This window comes from Salvelinus sp. IW2-2015, unplaced genomic scaffold, assembly GCF_002910315.2.
Source record: "Salvelinus sp. IW2-2015 unplaced genomic scaffold, ASM291031v2 Un_scaffold1123, whole genome shotgun sequence".
Taxonomy (NCBI): domain Eukaryota; kingdom Metazoa; phylum Chordata; class Actinopteri; order Salmoniformes; family Salmonidae; genus Salvelinus; species Salvelinus sp. IW2-2015.
In genome coordinates this window covers 127961-144803 of record NW_019942738.1, presented here as the reverse complement: position 1 = coordinate 144803, position 16843 = coordinate 127961, and the positions used below count along the sequence as shown (strand labels likewise).

Here is a 16843-nt window from a genome sequence, read left to right as displayed (position 1 = left end):
ATGAAAAGCCAACTGACATTTATTCCTGATTATTATTTGACCATGCTTGTCATTTATGAACATTTTGAACATCTTGGCCATGTTCTGTTATAATCTCCACCCGGCACAGCCAGAAGAGGACTGGCCACCCCTCATAGCCTGGTTCCTCTCTAGGTTTCTTCCTAGGTTTTGGCCTTTCTAGGGCGTTTTTCCTAGCCACCGTGCTTCTACACCTGCATTGCTTGCTGTTTGGGGTTTTAGGCTGGGTTTCTGTACAGCACTTCGAGATATTAGCTGATGTACGAAGGGCTATATAAAATAAACTTGATTGATTGATGTACAAAATAAATTACAAACAACGCAAAAAAATGAACATAATAGCACAATTGGTTACGGCATGTAAGACGTCAGCCATCTTCCTTTGGTATACGGTCTGATATACAACGGCTGTCAGCCAATCAGCATTCAGGGCTCGAACCACCCAGTTTATAATTTATTTTGACGTGGCCTAACGAGACACATGATTTCTCTTATTAGTATTATTTTGTGCTATAATTTGCCATTAACCTTGAATCATGTTATTATTATTATTTTCTTACATTGTTGTTTCAATGGGCCACTTGGCTATAAATAAGAGCTAACTGCAATGGTCAGGTCACTCTGAGGAAGACGTCAGCGTGACGTCGAAACGTCAGTCACATGTTCTCCTCCTGTACAATGGATTAAAGTAAGCTAAATAAATCAATCTCTACCTTTTTTTGTTGAGTGCTCCATCTCCTTTCTGCCTCAAATGAGTCCTTTTGGAAGTTTTTCTTGGTAAGCCCTTCTCGCTACTGCTAACAAGTTTTGTATAAGTGCTACTGCTAATATTAGCATTCATTGCCTGTATTTATTTTCCATGAATGTGAAATATAATGCCATATTTCGGTTGATTTGAAAGTATATTAATATGATTAATACCTTACAGATCGCTGAACTGTCTTTATCAATATACTTTTATATATTATTTTTTTATTTCACCTTTATTTAACTAAGCAAGTCAGTTAAGAACAAATTCTTATTTACAATGATGGCCTGGAGAAAGGACTCCTGCGGGGACGGAGGCCTGGAATAAAAAAAAATACAAATAAATACAATATAAATATAGGACAAAACACACATCATAACAAGAGACAACACTACATAAAGACAACAACATAGCAAGGCAGCAACACATGACAGCACAGCATGGTAGCAACCATAACAACAACATGGTAGCAATACAACATGGTAGCAGCACAAAACATGGTACAAACATTATTGGGCACAGACAACAGCACAAAGGTCATGTAACGGTTCTCCTCTTCATCCGAAGAGGAGGAGCATGGATTGAACCAAGGCGCAGCGTTGTGATAAGACATGATCATTTATTAAACAAAACAGACGAAGACGAAAACGAACTATACTTGATATAACTAACAAAACAACAAACGATGTAGACAGACCTGGACGTAAGAACTTACATGTAACACGAAGAACGCACGAACAGGGAAATGACTACATAAAAACCGAATGAACAAAATGAACAAACAAACCGAAACAGTCCCGTATGGTGCAACATAGACATAGACACTAACAGAGGAGACAACCACCCACAAACAAACACTGTGAAACTACCTACCTTAATATGATTCTCAATCAGAGGAGATGAAAACCACCTGCCTCTAATTGAGAACCATATTAGGTACCCATTAACCAACATAGAAACAGAAAACATAGACTGCCCACCCAAACTCACGTCCTGACCAACTAACACATACAAAACTAACAGAAAACAGGTCAGGAACGTGACAGGTCAAGAAGGTAGAGACAACAATACATCACACAAAGCAGCCACAACTGTCTATAAGAGTGTCCATGATTGAGTKTTTGAARGAAGAGATTGAGATAAAACTGTCCAGTTTGAGTGTTTGTTGCAGCTCGTTCCAGTTGCTAGCTGCAGCGAACTGAAAAGAGGAGCGACCCAGGGATGTGTGTGCTTTGGGGACCTTAAACAGAATGTGACTGGCAAATGGGTGCTGTATGTGGAGGATGAGGGCTGCAGTAAATATCTCAGATAGGGGGGAGTGAGGCCTAAGAGGGCTTTATAAATAACCATCAACCAGTGGGTCCTGCGACGGGTATACAGAGATGACCAGTTTACAGAGGAGTATAGAGGGCAGTGATGTGTCCTATAAGGAGCAWTGGTGGCAAATCTGATGGCCGAATGGTAAAGAACATCTAGCCGTTCGAGAGCACCCTTACCTGCCAATCTATAAATTATGTCTCTGTAATCTAGCATGGGTAGGATGGTCATCTGAATCAGGGTTAGTTTGGCAGCTGGGGTGAAAGAGGAGCGATTACGATAGAGGAAACCCAGTCTAGATTTAACTTTAGCCTGCAGCTTGGATATGTGCTGAGAGAAGGACAGTGTACCGTCTAGCCATACTCCCAAGTACTTGTATGAGGTGACTACCTCAAGCTCTAAACCCRCAGAGGTAGTAATCACACCAGTGGGGAGAGGGGCATTCTTTTTACCAAACCACATGACCTTTGTTTTGGAGGGGTTCAGAACAAGGTTAAGGACAGAGAAAGCTTGTTGGACACTAAGAAAGCTTTGTTGTAGAGCATTTAACACAAAATACAGAGAGGGGCCAGCTGAGTATAAGACTGTATCATCTGCATATAAATGGATGAGAGAGCTTCCTACTGCATGACCTATGTTGTTGATGGAAATTGAGAAGGGTGCGGGGTCTAGGATCGAGCCTTGGAGTACTCCCTTGGTGACAGGCAGTGGCTGAGACAGCAGATTTTCTGACTTTATACACTGAACTCTTTGAGAGAGGTAGTTAGCAAACCAGGCCAAAGACCCCTCAGAGACACCGATACTCCTTAGCCGGCCCACAAGAGTGGAATGGTCTACCGTATCAAAAGCTTTGGCCAAGTCAATAAAAATAGCAGCACAATATTGCTTAGAATCAAGGGCAGGGTATTGACATCATTGAGGACCTTTAAGGTTGCAGTGACACATCCATAACCCGAGCGGAAACCAGATTGCATACCAGAGAGAATACTATGGACATCAAGAAAGCCAGTCAGTTGATTATTGACAAGACTTTCCAACACTTTTGATCAACAGGGCAAAATAGAAATAGGCCTATAACAGTTAGGATCAGCTTGATCTCCCCCTTTAAATAAAGGACGAACCGTGGCTGCCTTCCAAGCAATGGGAACCTCCCCAGAAAGGAAAGACAAGCTTAGCGATGATYGGGSCAGCAACCTTAAAGAAGAAAYGGTCTAAACCATCTGACCCAGATGTTTTTTGGGGTCAAGTTTAAGGAGCTCCTTTAGCATCTCGGACTCAGTGACTGCCTGCAGGTAGAAACTTTGTAGTGGGGCAGGGGAAAAAGAGGGAGAAGCCTCGAGGATAGTCGCATTAGAAGGGGTGGGAGATGAGGAAATGTTGGACGGGCAAGGAGGCATGGCTGAATCAAATAGGAATCCTGACTTAATGTGGTGATTAAAGAGCTTAGCCATGTACTTCTTGTCAGTAACAACCACATCATCAACATTAAGGGCCATGGGCAGCTGTGAGGAGTAGGGTTTATTCTCCAGGTCTTTAACCGTTTTCCAGAACTTCTTGGAGTTAGTCCCACAGAGAGAGAACTGCTTCTTAAAGTAACTAAGTATACAAATGTGAAAGACTTGTTAATATTTTGTCATTTGATAATTTGCAAAGAAAATAAAGCATTTGAAGCTTCAAAATCATGTCTTGAAAGTGATTTTTGTACTCATTAATTATTATCCTGGACAAACTTGTTAATTTGTGTTTTCACAAAACTGTTTTCTTGTGCCCTTTGTTTGAGCATAATACGGTACATTTGACCTTTTGGAATTACCAATGAGGAGTTTATCAGCACACCATATAAGAGTAGGGAATATACAATAAGATGAGGGTCTCCCATTTACAGTATTTGGAAAGTCCAGAAGAAGGGATCTAATTCTGCATTACACAGGACTCGAAACACCAGGTGTTTTCAAACTTTTCTGGGTTTGTGCGCCCAGACTCTGAAAGGTGTTGCACAACTCTTGATTATGTGGTGTTACCACACACCATGTCATGTTTGAGAACCCCTCAGGATGAATGTTTCAGTACATCTTAAATCTGCCCCAATACCCTCACAACCATGTTTCAATACTCCAGCCAAGTTAAGGTTTCGTCGTCTTTAAGGTGGTGACAGCTCAGTTGCCACTAGTTTTAGTGTTACAAAACACTTCATTTTAACAGTTTACTACTCCTAAAAGGTATTCTGCGCCCCACCTGTGGGGAGTACATCTCCTCTGGGATAAACTCTGACCTTTCTGACATCTATACGTCCCGCAACGCCCTCAATATGACTCATATCCGGATGGGCCGGCTCATAGGAGACCCCTTGGCCTTCATGTTGAAGCAGAGGAATAATGGTCACCCTTCGTCTCCCTGTGAGCTGTGACTCTAACATATGCACTGTAAACCTTAGCCGGCATTTTCAACCAGATGCACTGTAATACACTGTAGACCTTAGTCTGTCTATCCAACCTTAATGCATACCATTTCTAACCTTTTGCTCTGAATCTGAACCAGAAAGCATTTTACTTCAGTCATTAAAAGAAACAAACCKACAACAAGAAAATCAACAAAAACATCAAGTATATCCTAAATATTTCTGAAGGTAACGGTTTATTTAAATGTAAAAAAAAATAAAAAAAAGTTTATTTACAATTACAATATACTTCTCACAGGAAATTTGATGAATGAAACTCAAGTTGTCAGCCTTTTGTTTTCATTCTCTCATGACTGTGCCATGTTGTTTGTGCTCCACTGCAATAAAAAGCTACTTGATTGTTTTATATTGAACTGATAATCCAGTACATTTATTACATCAGATTTTGTGTTGTATTCAATGGAACCTATTTTTCTCTAAATATATAATCATTGAATACATTTTACATKGGACCTTTTACTAAAGTTGGTGTAGCCTACTTTGTTAAAAGACATTCATAGCCAGTGTTTACTGCAACACGTCAACAAACTGGACCAGTCTTCTGTAAAGACCAATCTTTACAGAAAGACTGTAAAGATTATTTTTCATTGATATATTATATAAGAAAGTGATTAGTTGATTATGGAATATATTTGGTGGGAACTACTTATACAGTAATCAACGTTATCAGGACGATTGTGTGTGTACTTAAAGTTACAGTATTGTAAGTACACAATCTAATCTAAATATAAAGCTACTACAAATAGTAATGATATTTCACAGGGACAATAACACAATAGAATATTTCATCTCAAAGTCTCTTTGGAAAGTAAAAAGTTTAGAAAATGATTATAGTCTCGSAGAACACCACCATTTTCAAACATAATTGTTTCTCAACAATTTCCTGAATCACTTAAGTGTAAGTAAAAATAAAAGGTCAGACCAATGCTTGATTTTACCAAACCCAATGAATGTTACAGAAACATGAAATATAAATCCCATTCACCACATACTGTAAGAACCCAAACATTAAATGACTGCTTGTACAAATACAAAACAAAATGAGATAAGAAATATTCTCTGTAAACATGACCAATAATGTAATGTAGTAGATTCTCAAAATAAATGTTGACTTCAAGAGGCAATAGTCTGCAGTTTATAGTGGCAATCAGCAGTAAAAAAAAGAACAGAGTGTGTCCCCGCCCCTGGTTTGGTAAAAAGCTGAGGGATGGGGCTGGAGAAATGTAATCACTGAAATTCATAGACAGAGCTATGGATGCAAGAACTGACCAACCATGATATAAAAATGATAGTTTTAACCATGTTTGAGGCTATATAGTGTTTGTTTRAAATGTTCTTTGTTTACAAACGTTGGAGTGAAATAAGCTTATATTTTGGTTTCTGATGGGGTACGACAGTTGAACTAAACTCATGAGGCATTTATAAGTTATATTCTTGAAGAATCAATGGGTACATATGATGATTCATTTCTAAGTCCAAAAATTGATGTAGCAACTGCTGATTGCCCCTTTAAAGCATTGGAAAACAGATTCCTTGTTGATTGTTGTCAGTGCCTACCAAGTAGACACATCAAGTTTATGGACTGATGTATCTTTTGTGAATTGCTTTCAAGCAATACAAAAWCAGAGTAAGTGACAAGTAGTTGAGGCACAGTGTATAACAGATTATTATTTTCAGCCTCCATTCCATGGCTCTTTCAATTTGGAGAATATACTGCTCATGAAGCAGATGGCAAGGACCATGTCTTGATTGTGAAAACGTACATAAACAAATACAGAATCATTCATAATTGAAATCTGACATTAAATCTGACATTTATTCTGCAGGTAATGTCTTRTGATAGACTACAGCCAGACATCATTACTCCTTATGTTACAATTCCTCTTTGAGGTAGAGGCTCTCACTTGATGCTAAAAGACTCTTTGAGGCTTTTTTCTGCCTGTTTCTTAGTGATACATTTCCATGCTTGSGGTGTTATTGCTGGGAGTGCGTTATACTCTTTGGCAAACTCCTTATTGAATTTTGCCATCACATATTTCCAGTAGTCTGAGGCCTCGATGCTGGGATCGGCCGGGATATGCCAGTTAGGGAAAATGTCTCTGTACTGTTTGTAAAGGTGGTATTCTTGATTTGTCTCATAACATCTYAATTMWRGCTCACTGAACACAGAGGAGGAGCAGATATCAGTCACAAGTTTCCTTGAGGACACGGACCTGTACTGACCAAGTCCCTGTGGTCTGTGTATTGAGGCACAGTGGTCTGTGTGGGCATCTCCTCCTGCCTCGCACGGTGCCTTGCAGAATGGACACTGCTTCCCACAGCCGAACACTCTTTTGAAAATTACATTCTGTGGTTTAATCCTCAATTGTTCCAGTTTCCTCTGTACATCCACTCCCTCTTGGAACTTGYTCCTCAGYGATTGTTCCATTTCTTCAACAGATGTTTTGAGKCYGTGGGCAAACTGCTCTTGTTCCYCATTATTGAGGATCATGAAGGCACTCAGAGCATCCTTGGGAATGACCAGTGTATCTCCAAGCTRCCTGCAAATGTTCTGAATGAAGWKCTCAAAGTTGCTGTTTTTGTTGGTTTGGGCCTTTGTGARGGCATCCYTTATTTTCWTMACYATTGCTTTCAGATGCTTGTCTTCCAAKTRAAACATMRTTTGCCCCTTTGAAAAGRYCTCCRTYATTTSASCAAATATCCAATTRTTGACAAASTCTTRATAWMAASAAATGTAGCTGACATAGTTCTCAAAACTYYATTCTGAAAGCAAATGTTTCAAYATTGAGTACTGGAAAAATGCACGAGTGCTGAARTGAAGMGCATTTTTRCCTGTCAGCATTTCATCAACYATATCTGGACCCAATGAATGGGCAACACTTTCTTCCASTGCAGGTCTGAGGCAGAGGCATGTGAATTCTTCTGCTTTCTTCTGACACTGGTCTCGTTRATTGAACASYTCRTTGAAGTCAGAACAGTACTTGTCRTTGTWCTGATTAAGGCATRGGKGTGGGTCATTGACWTGWATGAAATGTTCATGCATTTGCTGAAATMTCCTGGCTGCAWCTCCACAGATATGTAGTTTTAGTAACACTTCAAATTTGACAGCTGTCTCAAGATCTTTGTTTGCTTCTAATCCTTCCTCAATCATGTTTAGGATTTCCTGAATATAATTCTGATGGTAATCTGTTTTCCTTCCCACCTTCTCCAACACAAAATGTCTGCAAGTGTCTATGAGGTTGTCAGCCATCAKCTGMGTTTTCTGTGTMTGRTCATCSYAYTMAAYCCAMTGTTTWAKTTTRCTTASAAACCCATCAGGAGTGACTTTGAATGGCTCTTTTCCKCATAGTTCCAGCRTTACTCCAGCTATCYTTTCATTCACAGAACTTCCCTTCCGGGTCAAGTTTGAACGGAGCTGGTGAAAAATCTTTCCAAAAATGTTTTTCTTCTMCAATCCTTTGAAGGACAACTTCCGCACAGTTTCATTCCACATCTGATCAAAATKTCTCTCTAGRTCCRSATCRGARTTCTCAGATTTYCTCTTKCTGCATTRCTCAATTAATCCCAGAACATTCTCTTCCAGTCTTGCTGTGTGGGTCTTCTTTATTGTGTCCAGATTGTTCATTCCCTGTCTGATCTCAGCAGCTGCTTCAAGTTGATTCAGCACAGAGTTCTCCATTTCTCGTCGAAGGCTTTTTGCACTGTTGGAGAAGACCTCTCTGTACCCCTCCACTAGATGCACATGGCCTTCTGTCTGTTCATAATACTTTGTCAAGTTGTCAAGAATGGTCTTCTCCCATTTGGAAAGCTCTAGGGAAGCATCATTTTTCAATTTGTAAATCAAGTCTTTCATATCTGATGACTGAGCTTTCACGGTGATTGTCCCAAAGTTGGAGATCCTTGTTTCAGCATTTGTTACCCAAGTATACATGTGCTTTCTGAATGACCATTCCCATTTGTTGAACTCAGTGCACAACTTCATGTAGGCATCAGCCACCAGGCTGTTTCTGAAGCTGAAGATGAAGTTTTCATACTTAACAGCATTCCACAAGCTTTTTGTCCACTCCAGAAACTCTGTTATGTTGTTTCCAGAGGCCTCACATTTCTCCAAGACTTCAATCATGCTTTTTTTAAACTCGTAGACGGACTCGCTGTACCCAGCGTTGACAGGTGCCATTGGAGGGTTTCCYTGCCAAAGTCCAGGGATGTACCAGTTACCAGTCTCTGGGTTGTACTCCATTACATCAGTGAAGATCTTGTTCTCTTCTTTGTTTTCCATGCTGGCTGCTGCCTGGGTCATCTCGTTCAATTGCTCCAACAGTAGTTTTCGGTCTCTCATGTTCTTGTCATGTGCCGAYACATCTGCCACATTCTGGTGGACAAACTGGCACTTGGGTTTCTTTCCCACCTCTTTCATCCGGAGAAAAGCGTGGACYACYATTTGAAGGATGTCCTTCATCTCGGTTGAGTTCTCCATGGCAATATTTATTATTGTGACATCACTCAGCCCAACAACTAGAGTGGCTAGCTCGTTGTCGTGCTCAAAGCTGTCATCCAACTGTGCCAGCTCTGGAGACTTCAGCCCTTCTGTGTCGATGATCACTACAAAGTCGCAGTTCAGCTCTTTCTTGAAGTCTTCTTTGACTTTGATGAGAAGCAAGAAGGCACCTCTTGTGCATCTGCCGCTACTGACTGCYAACTGCACTCCAAACATAGTGTTCAGTAGAGTGGACTTTCCTGTGCTTTGAACACCTAGAACGGTTACCACRAGGATCTTGTTCTTTGGCTGCACCAAGACATTGAGCTGARSCAGCACATCACTCACCCATCTCAGAGGTATGTTYGACGCGTCTCCGTCCACCAGCTCCAGAGGAAACCCATCCAGAAGCAYCTCAGCACATAGTCTGGGCAGGTGCTGCAGTTGTTGCCGTGACTCTTCAGTTTCTCCCAYTAAMACTGCAGATTCGTACAGTTGACCCATTTCKCGSAGGAAATGTTCGGTTCCCAAAGAACTGTTTGAAATCTGTCTATCAAGGTATGCAATTTCATCTTGATTTTCAGACAAATTCTGAGACTTTTCTTTGTACAGGTCCCTAAGGCCAGAAAGGTTTTTACGAGACAGATTGTCCAGATTCATACGCATCCATTTCAAGAAGTAGGACCTRTCTAGCCCTGTGCTTGATATTGCATTTATGAAGCAGGTCATTGCCTCTGACATGTCATAACTCCTTTGCTGTTCCCTAAGTTGTATTTTTTCTGTTTGGAGTTCACTTTTGTACGTCTCAATGTTCTTGTCACCAGCTTTCCGCAGTCTGCATTCCTCCTTCTCTAGACGTGCCAGCTCCTTCCAGATCTGTCCTTGTAAGGGAAGCTGTGTTTCCTTATACTGTGGTGTGTCATAAATTTTTGATGTGATTGCATCCGCATTTTGCTTGGCACTCTGACATTCTTGGCAGTCCTCATCAACAAAGATCCCAAGCTCGTGAGCAACTTCAGCCATTTGCTCCAATGGCATTCTGGACTTCGAACTCTTGATGACCTCCCCAACTGTATTTCTCAGGTTCTTCACAAAGTCMGCATCATTCATCTGTTTGGTTTTCAGGATGATGTTGCTTTTCTTTAAGTTCAACTCTGCTGCTGTTTTCTTRAAAGCATCAATGCTGAAGCTCTTGCTCTGTGGGTTACCCACTAGAAACAGCTGTGCCTTGGTGTTTTGGCTGGTCAGTAGCTTGTATTTGGTGTCCAAGTTGTCAAAGAACACAAAGACTGCTGCAGAGGTCTGGCAAAGAAAGGAATATTGTGTTTCAAAAGAACTGATGTCCCCTCTCAGATTGGTTACAGCAACAGCTTCACCAAAAATATCAATGTTTTTTTTCCCACTTGGGAGGTACCAGCTTATCTCAACCAATCCATTGGATATCCTCCTTGGACTATCACCGCATTCCATATCGTGGTGGACAAACGTATCGTGATACTGTTGGGGATTACTCAGWAGCTTGTTCAGAATCTGRGACTTGGACASAGAGCACTCACCCAATCTGACGAAAGAGACCATGGGGAGGTCAGAGAGAACAATCCTGTCTTCAACAAATCCTCTTGGGTCTGKCAATGAATGAGGTCTGAACTTCTTGACAATGTCTCGCATTGCCCAAAGCATGAGCGTGCACTGTTCTGTGTCACAATTGGGGAGAAGTAGGGGCACAGAAAACTGACACATTGACATTTTCAAGACCATCTCTTGCTGCAGAAAACCYTTAGAGCACAGAAAGAGAGCAGTAACAATGTCTAAGGGGTTTACKACATTACTWGAGTCCATGTTATCAACCAGACTCTCCAGATCTAGGTCTATGTTGCAAAATGAAGCATCACAACTTGCCTCGCCTCCTGATGAGGTGCATTTCACACTTCTAGCAGTTACATTAACCATCATTAACCTCTTCAGGAAAGTCCATGGCAGGGCTGTGAGAGTCTGAGCTGGTTCATCTGTGATGGTCTTCTCATCGATCTGCAGCACGGTGCTCAGGGTGAGCTTCTCTGTGTAGTGTTGTTCCAACCCCAGGTCCAACAGCAAGCTCTCCAGGTGGGTTTCTGTAGACGAAAAGATAAGGTTTTCAGATTGGACCTCCTTGGTTGWCAATCAATCCATTGGAACACATCTTCCTGTCACAACAACACAGTGAAKAMTCTTAATACACTCACTTGTGCGGGCATATGTCACAGCTGACTTGCTTTGGGTCCCGTTTTTCAGCACCGTAGAGACMTGGAAGGAGTACTTGACACRTGGACTCAGACMGGAYAWRGTCAGGGTGTTGGATTCWGTTGTTATCTTCTGGACTTCCTCTCCGTCACAGGAACAGGTCACGAGACATGCCTTAATGACACCAACCGGTTTGTCCCAACTCAGAGACACTGATTCACTGCTGACATGATCTATCTTTATCTTTTCSGGTGGCACAGGTTCTGCAAAAAGGACAAAAAAGGACCCAATRCAATTATAACTGGAAAAATGAAAACACAAATGAAACATAATTCTCCCTGTAATGCAAGAGGACATGTTTGAATCATTGTACTRACTTGTATACATGGWCATTGTGACTGCCGCARTCTGATTCCTATCGTCAGTGACTGATGTGACGCTGAAAGTGTARTCCGTCCCRGGGTACAYGCCTTTCACATCTGCGCTGTTGGATCCTTGGATGGACAYGATCTCTCTCTGGGTGTYGCAGMAGTAGGTCAARTCGTACCTCCYTGCRGGGTCAYAYGGAAGCCAGCTCAGAGAAACAGAGTCACTGCCAACATAGTGAACTGTTATATATCCAGGGGAGGAGAGCTCTGTGGGAGAGAGCAAAAAGTTATGTTATAAATAATGTTWAATTTTTGGGAAAAGAATTATAGCAGCTAGGAATTGGCGCAGGTATTGGAATATCCGAATGGACGTTAGTATTTGATTACTTGTGTGAGTGTTAATTTTTTTTAGAAAATACATTGTAGGCCTATTATAACAATGAAAAAGCTTTGTGTTATTAGATAAAATATTGTTGATATTTGAAATTCTTAATTTAATAAAACAAGTTTTTATGACAATGACTATACATATTGAAGAGTTATCAACACAACTCTCTTTTCAGGCATGAAAAGGTTATAAATAAATGCTATTATACTGCATCATCCCTACTGTTGCTATGCTAGTAGGGAAAAACAGATACAACCAGTGATGGTTATTAACAAATACAATCAGTAATGTAGTAGTAAAMAWAATGGTGGGTAACTGCTTTTGGCTGTTCGCAMTGAATAAAGTAATGCTCRSTATATTTTATGCACTTTTCCATGATAGMTGAGTAAAKTCTTGAACAWAATACAAATAATTMTATGTGTTTTTCCCCCACTACACCACTGGTTACAACATAATATCACTACAACTCCCTAATATGCATACAGATGCAGTGTTTTCATGTGAATGGAAAGAAACTGATATTCATTTTATGAAATGATAAAGTATACTCTAAGGTTGCCAATAATTCAGATTCAGTATATACAGCTGTCTCTTATACACATCTAGATGTGTATAAGAGACAGGTGTTTTCATGTGAATGGAAAGAAACTGATATTCATTTTATGAAATGATAAAGTATACTCTAAGGTTGCCAATAATTCAGATTCAGTATATACAGCTGTCTCTTATACACATCTAGATGTGTATAAGAGACAGGTGTTTTCATGTGAATGGAAAGAAACTGATATTCATTTTATGAAATGATAAAGTATACTCTAAGGTTGCCAATAATTCAGATTCAGTATATACAGCTGTCTCTTATACACATCTAGATGTGTATAAGAGACAGGTGTTTTCATGTGAATGGAAAGAAACTGATATTCATTTTATGAAATGATAAAGTATACTCTAAGGTTGCCAATAATTCAGATTCAGTATGTATGTAAATGATCAAAATTCCTCTAATATGATTGAAGCACCTTCTACAGCAGCCTCCATCTGTTGAGCTGGCTCTGCCTCCAGACCGTCAGCTTGTACTCTCTGACATGTGTCCTCATCTTCCCCAAGTTTTAAGTCAAGGAATTGATCACTTGCATCATGAAAGTCCTTCAAATGAAAAGAAAAACATTTACAGCAGGAATTAAAGGTTTTATCCTTTGACATTTCAGTCAATTGAATGATTAAAACATTTTCCCACATTGCAAAATGCAAAGCAATTTACTTAATAATAYAGGGCATATTTTAAGGACATCTACAGAAAGTATTCACATCCCTTGATTTTTGTCCACATTTAATTGAGTTAAAGTGGGATTAAAATACATTTAATTGTCCTTTTTGTAAATTATCTACACAAAATACTCTGTAACGTCAAAGTGAAAGAAAGAAATCGAACATTTGTAAAAATAAAAAATAAAAAAAGTTTTACAATAAATATCTACATATACAGTATATATAAAATAAACAATTATATCTCTTGATTAGATAAATACTCAAACCCATGAGTCAATACATGGTAGAATCACCTTTGGCAGCAAAACTTGATTACAACTGTTAAGTCCTTCTGGGTAAGTCTTTAAGAGCTTTCCACACCTGGACTGTGCAACATTTGCCAATTATTATTTTAAAAAGTATTCAAGCTCTGTCAAATTGGTTGATTTACTTTTACTTAATTATGTCACACAGTGTAACGATGTGCGCTGAGAGTCGGGAAGCAAGTTCAGGGAGTGAGTGTTTTAATGAAATTAACGGAACATAACACAAAACAAGAAACACTAACAGCACACAAACATGAAACTGAAACAGAAACAATGACGCCTGGGGAAGGAACCAAAGGGAGTGACATATATAGTGAAGGTAATCAGGGAGGTGATGGAGTCCAGGTGAGTCTGATGAGGAGCTGGTGCGTGTAACGATGGTGACAGGTGTGCGCCATAACGAGCAGCCTGGTGACCGAGAGGCCGGAGAGGGAGCACCGGTGACACACAGAGTCCATGTAACTCATTATGTTATTTGTTAAGCCAAATTTAATGTTGAACTAATTTACTATTGAACTAAATTACTACTGAACTAATTTAGGCTAAGGGGATGAATACTTATGCAACAACTACATTTTACATTTAAGTCATTTAGCAGATGCCTTATCCAGAGCGACTTACAAATTGGAAAGTTCATACATATTCATCCTGGTCCCCCCGTGGGAATGAACCCACACCCTGGCGTTGCAAGCGCCATGCTCTACCAACTGAGCCACACGGGACCACTAATTTTTAGTTTATCACATTTTTTGTTTTGTTGTTGAAATTTTCTTCCACTTTGATATTAGAGTATTTTTAATAGTTTTTGACAAAAACGTACAACTAAATCCATGTAAATTTCACTTTGTAACCAATAAAATGTGAAGAAATCGAAGGGGTATGATACTTTTAGACGCGCTGTATACAGTGGGCAAAAAAGTATTTAGTCAGCCACCAATTGTGCAAGTTCTCCCACTTAAAAAGATGAGAGAGGCCCGGCAACGAAGAGTGGCTTCGTAAGAAGCATTTCAAGGTCCTGGAGTGGCTAGCCAGTCTCCAGATCTCAACCCCATAGAAAATCTTTGGAGGGAGTGTGAAAGTCCGTGTTGCCCAGCAACAGCCCCAAAACATCACTGCTCTAGAGGAGATCTGCATGGAGGAATGGGCCAAAATACAAGCAACAGTGTGTGAAAACCTTGTGAAGACTTACAGAAAAAGTTTGACCTCTGTCATTGCCACAAAGGGTATATAACAAAGTATTGAGAAACTTTTGTTATTGACAAATACTTATTTTCCACCATAATTTGCAAATAAATTCATAAAAAATCTACAATGTGATTTTCTGTGATTTTGGATTTTTTCTCTCATTTTGTCTGTCATAGTTGAAGTTACCTATGATGAAAATTACAGGCCTCTCTCATCTTTTTAAGTGGGAGAACTTGCACAATTGGTGGCTGACTAAATACTTTTTTGCCCCACTGTATATATCGAGCTGACAAGGTTATTGATTCTGTATGATAAGTTATACAACACATTTATATCTGCAAAGACTTGTATGTGAAAGAGGAACAGAAAACCCTACCTCTTCATCTGAGGAACTGTCCATTGGCAAGGTGTCTTCAGCCGCCCCACTCCTACCCCGGTCATAGGTCACATCTTTCAGACTYCCTGGCTCTGCAACACGTTCGGGATAATACAGTAGATGAGCTTATGTTACAATGCTAATCAAATATATGTTGCAGCACCTCATAAAGATGGTGAAACATTATCAAATGCTTTCTTTTTCATTATAAACTAAGGGGTTCAGGGTCTGAATGCTGATTGGCTATARGGTATATCAGACCGTATAGTTCACTGTATTCACATGACAAAACAATTTATTTTTACAACACTAATTTCGTTGGTAACCAGTTTATAATGGCAATAAGGCACCTCGGGGGTTTGTGATATATGGCCAATATACCCACGGCTAAGGCCTGCTTCCAGGCACTCCGCAATGCTTCGTGCAAAGAACAGCCCTTAGCCATGGTATATTAAACATATARCACACRTCCTCGGGCCTTATTGCTTAAGTGTATTTTGTCAATAATTGAAAAAAATCACTCATCTAAAAAAAAGGCGCGAGGCTACCTACCTCGCTCTTCCTCGACGATCGCGTTGCATGTAWAGCACAACTGCTGTCCCTCCTCACAAAGCGTGTGACAACGAGGACACTTCATTTTCAGAAAATGTCTGGAACACAACTGGACATCAATAAAAATGTGCGTAACAGTAAAGTGAKATGTTGTAGTAATTTAGACACCCCATAGAATGAATATTTTTTTAATCAATGCCACAWAATCGGATCATGAGAATGTAAACAAAAAACGTAAGTATATTAGCCTACCCTATCAAACATTTGCATTCGTAAAAAGTGTATTAGCCTACAGCAACCTTAGTATATAATCAGCTAATATATTAGATTTAAAATTCCGTAGGCCTACAGGTTGTATAAACTTTCACTTCGTTAAAATAAAGATAAAAACATAATAAGTTGCTTTGTGATTTAAGCTATTAGACAGTTTGATAAGCAACATTTCACGAGACACGACTCACCTGCATATCACACTGCAGCTRAATGACAATGCATAATCAAATGTTCCAGCTACAGTACTAAATGCCATTGGGATGAACCATGTGTAAGAATGAAACTGTCTACTGTGCCAGACTGACAACATTCATGGCATCACATTTTGAAAATGTTCAGTAGTTCACTGTATTCACATATAATTTTAGCCTACACGTTATTAGAATGTACTTAACGTAATATATATATATATAATATATATAGCATCATTTGGATCAGTCCGTCTATACTTTTGCTTCAGTTTCATTTCAGTCGATCGACAATCGACCACGTTGAGTTTCGTTTCGACGAGGCAGACTGCAMAAAGTTTTCAATGGCACGGATTCAAGAATGGTCTTGAACATGAATGAACATTTAGCAGACTAGTTGGTCTATTGGTTAATGAAATCGAATATGTCACATTTTCTCGAATARAACCTTACAGTGAAATGCTTACTTACAAGCACTTAACCAACAATTAAGTTTTAGGAAAAATACCTACAAAAATATAAGTAACAAATAATTATAGAACAGCAGTAAAATAGGCTATATACAGGAGGTACCCACACCGAGTCAATGTGCGGGGGCACCGTTTAGTCGAGGTTATTGAGGTAATATGTACATGTAGGTAGAGTTATTAAAGTGACWATGTGTAACGGATGTGAAATGGCTAGCTAGTTAGCGGTGGTGC

The 16843-nt window shown here is 39.7% G+C and overlaps 1 protein-coding gene across 1 annotated transcript; it reads right to left on the bottom strand.

Annotated features, from left to right (window-relative positions):
• Positions 1-4698: 4698 nt before the first annotated feature.
• Positions 4699-16214, bottom strand: LOC112069801 (interferon-induced very large GTPase 1-like). The gene is made up of 7 exons (XM_070438698.1): positions 16143-16214; positions 15682-15779; positions 15130-15221; positions 13014-13140; positions 11616-11873; positions 11241-11501; positions 4699-11129 (listed from the first exon to the last, which is right to left on the bottom strand). Exons 1-7 carry the CDS (start codon positions 16208-16210, stop codon positions 6442-6444), a joined length of 5592 nt encoding a protein of 1863 aa, XP_070294799.1. The 5' UTR covers positions 16211-16214; the 3' UTR covers positions 4699-6441.
• Positions 16215-16843: the final 629 nt, after the last annotated feature.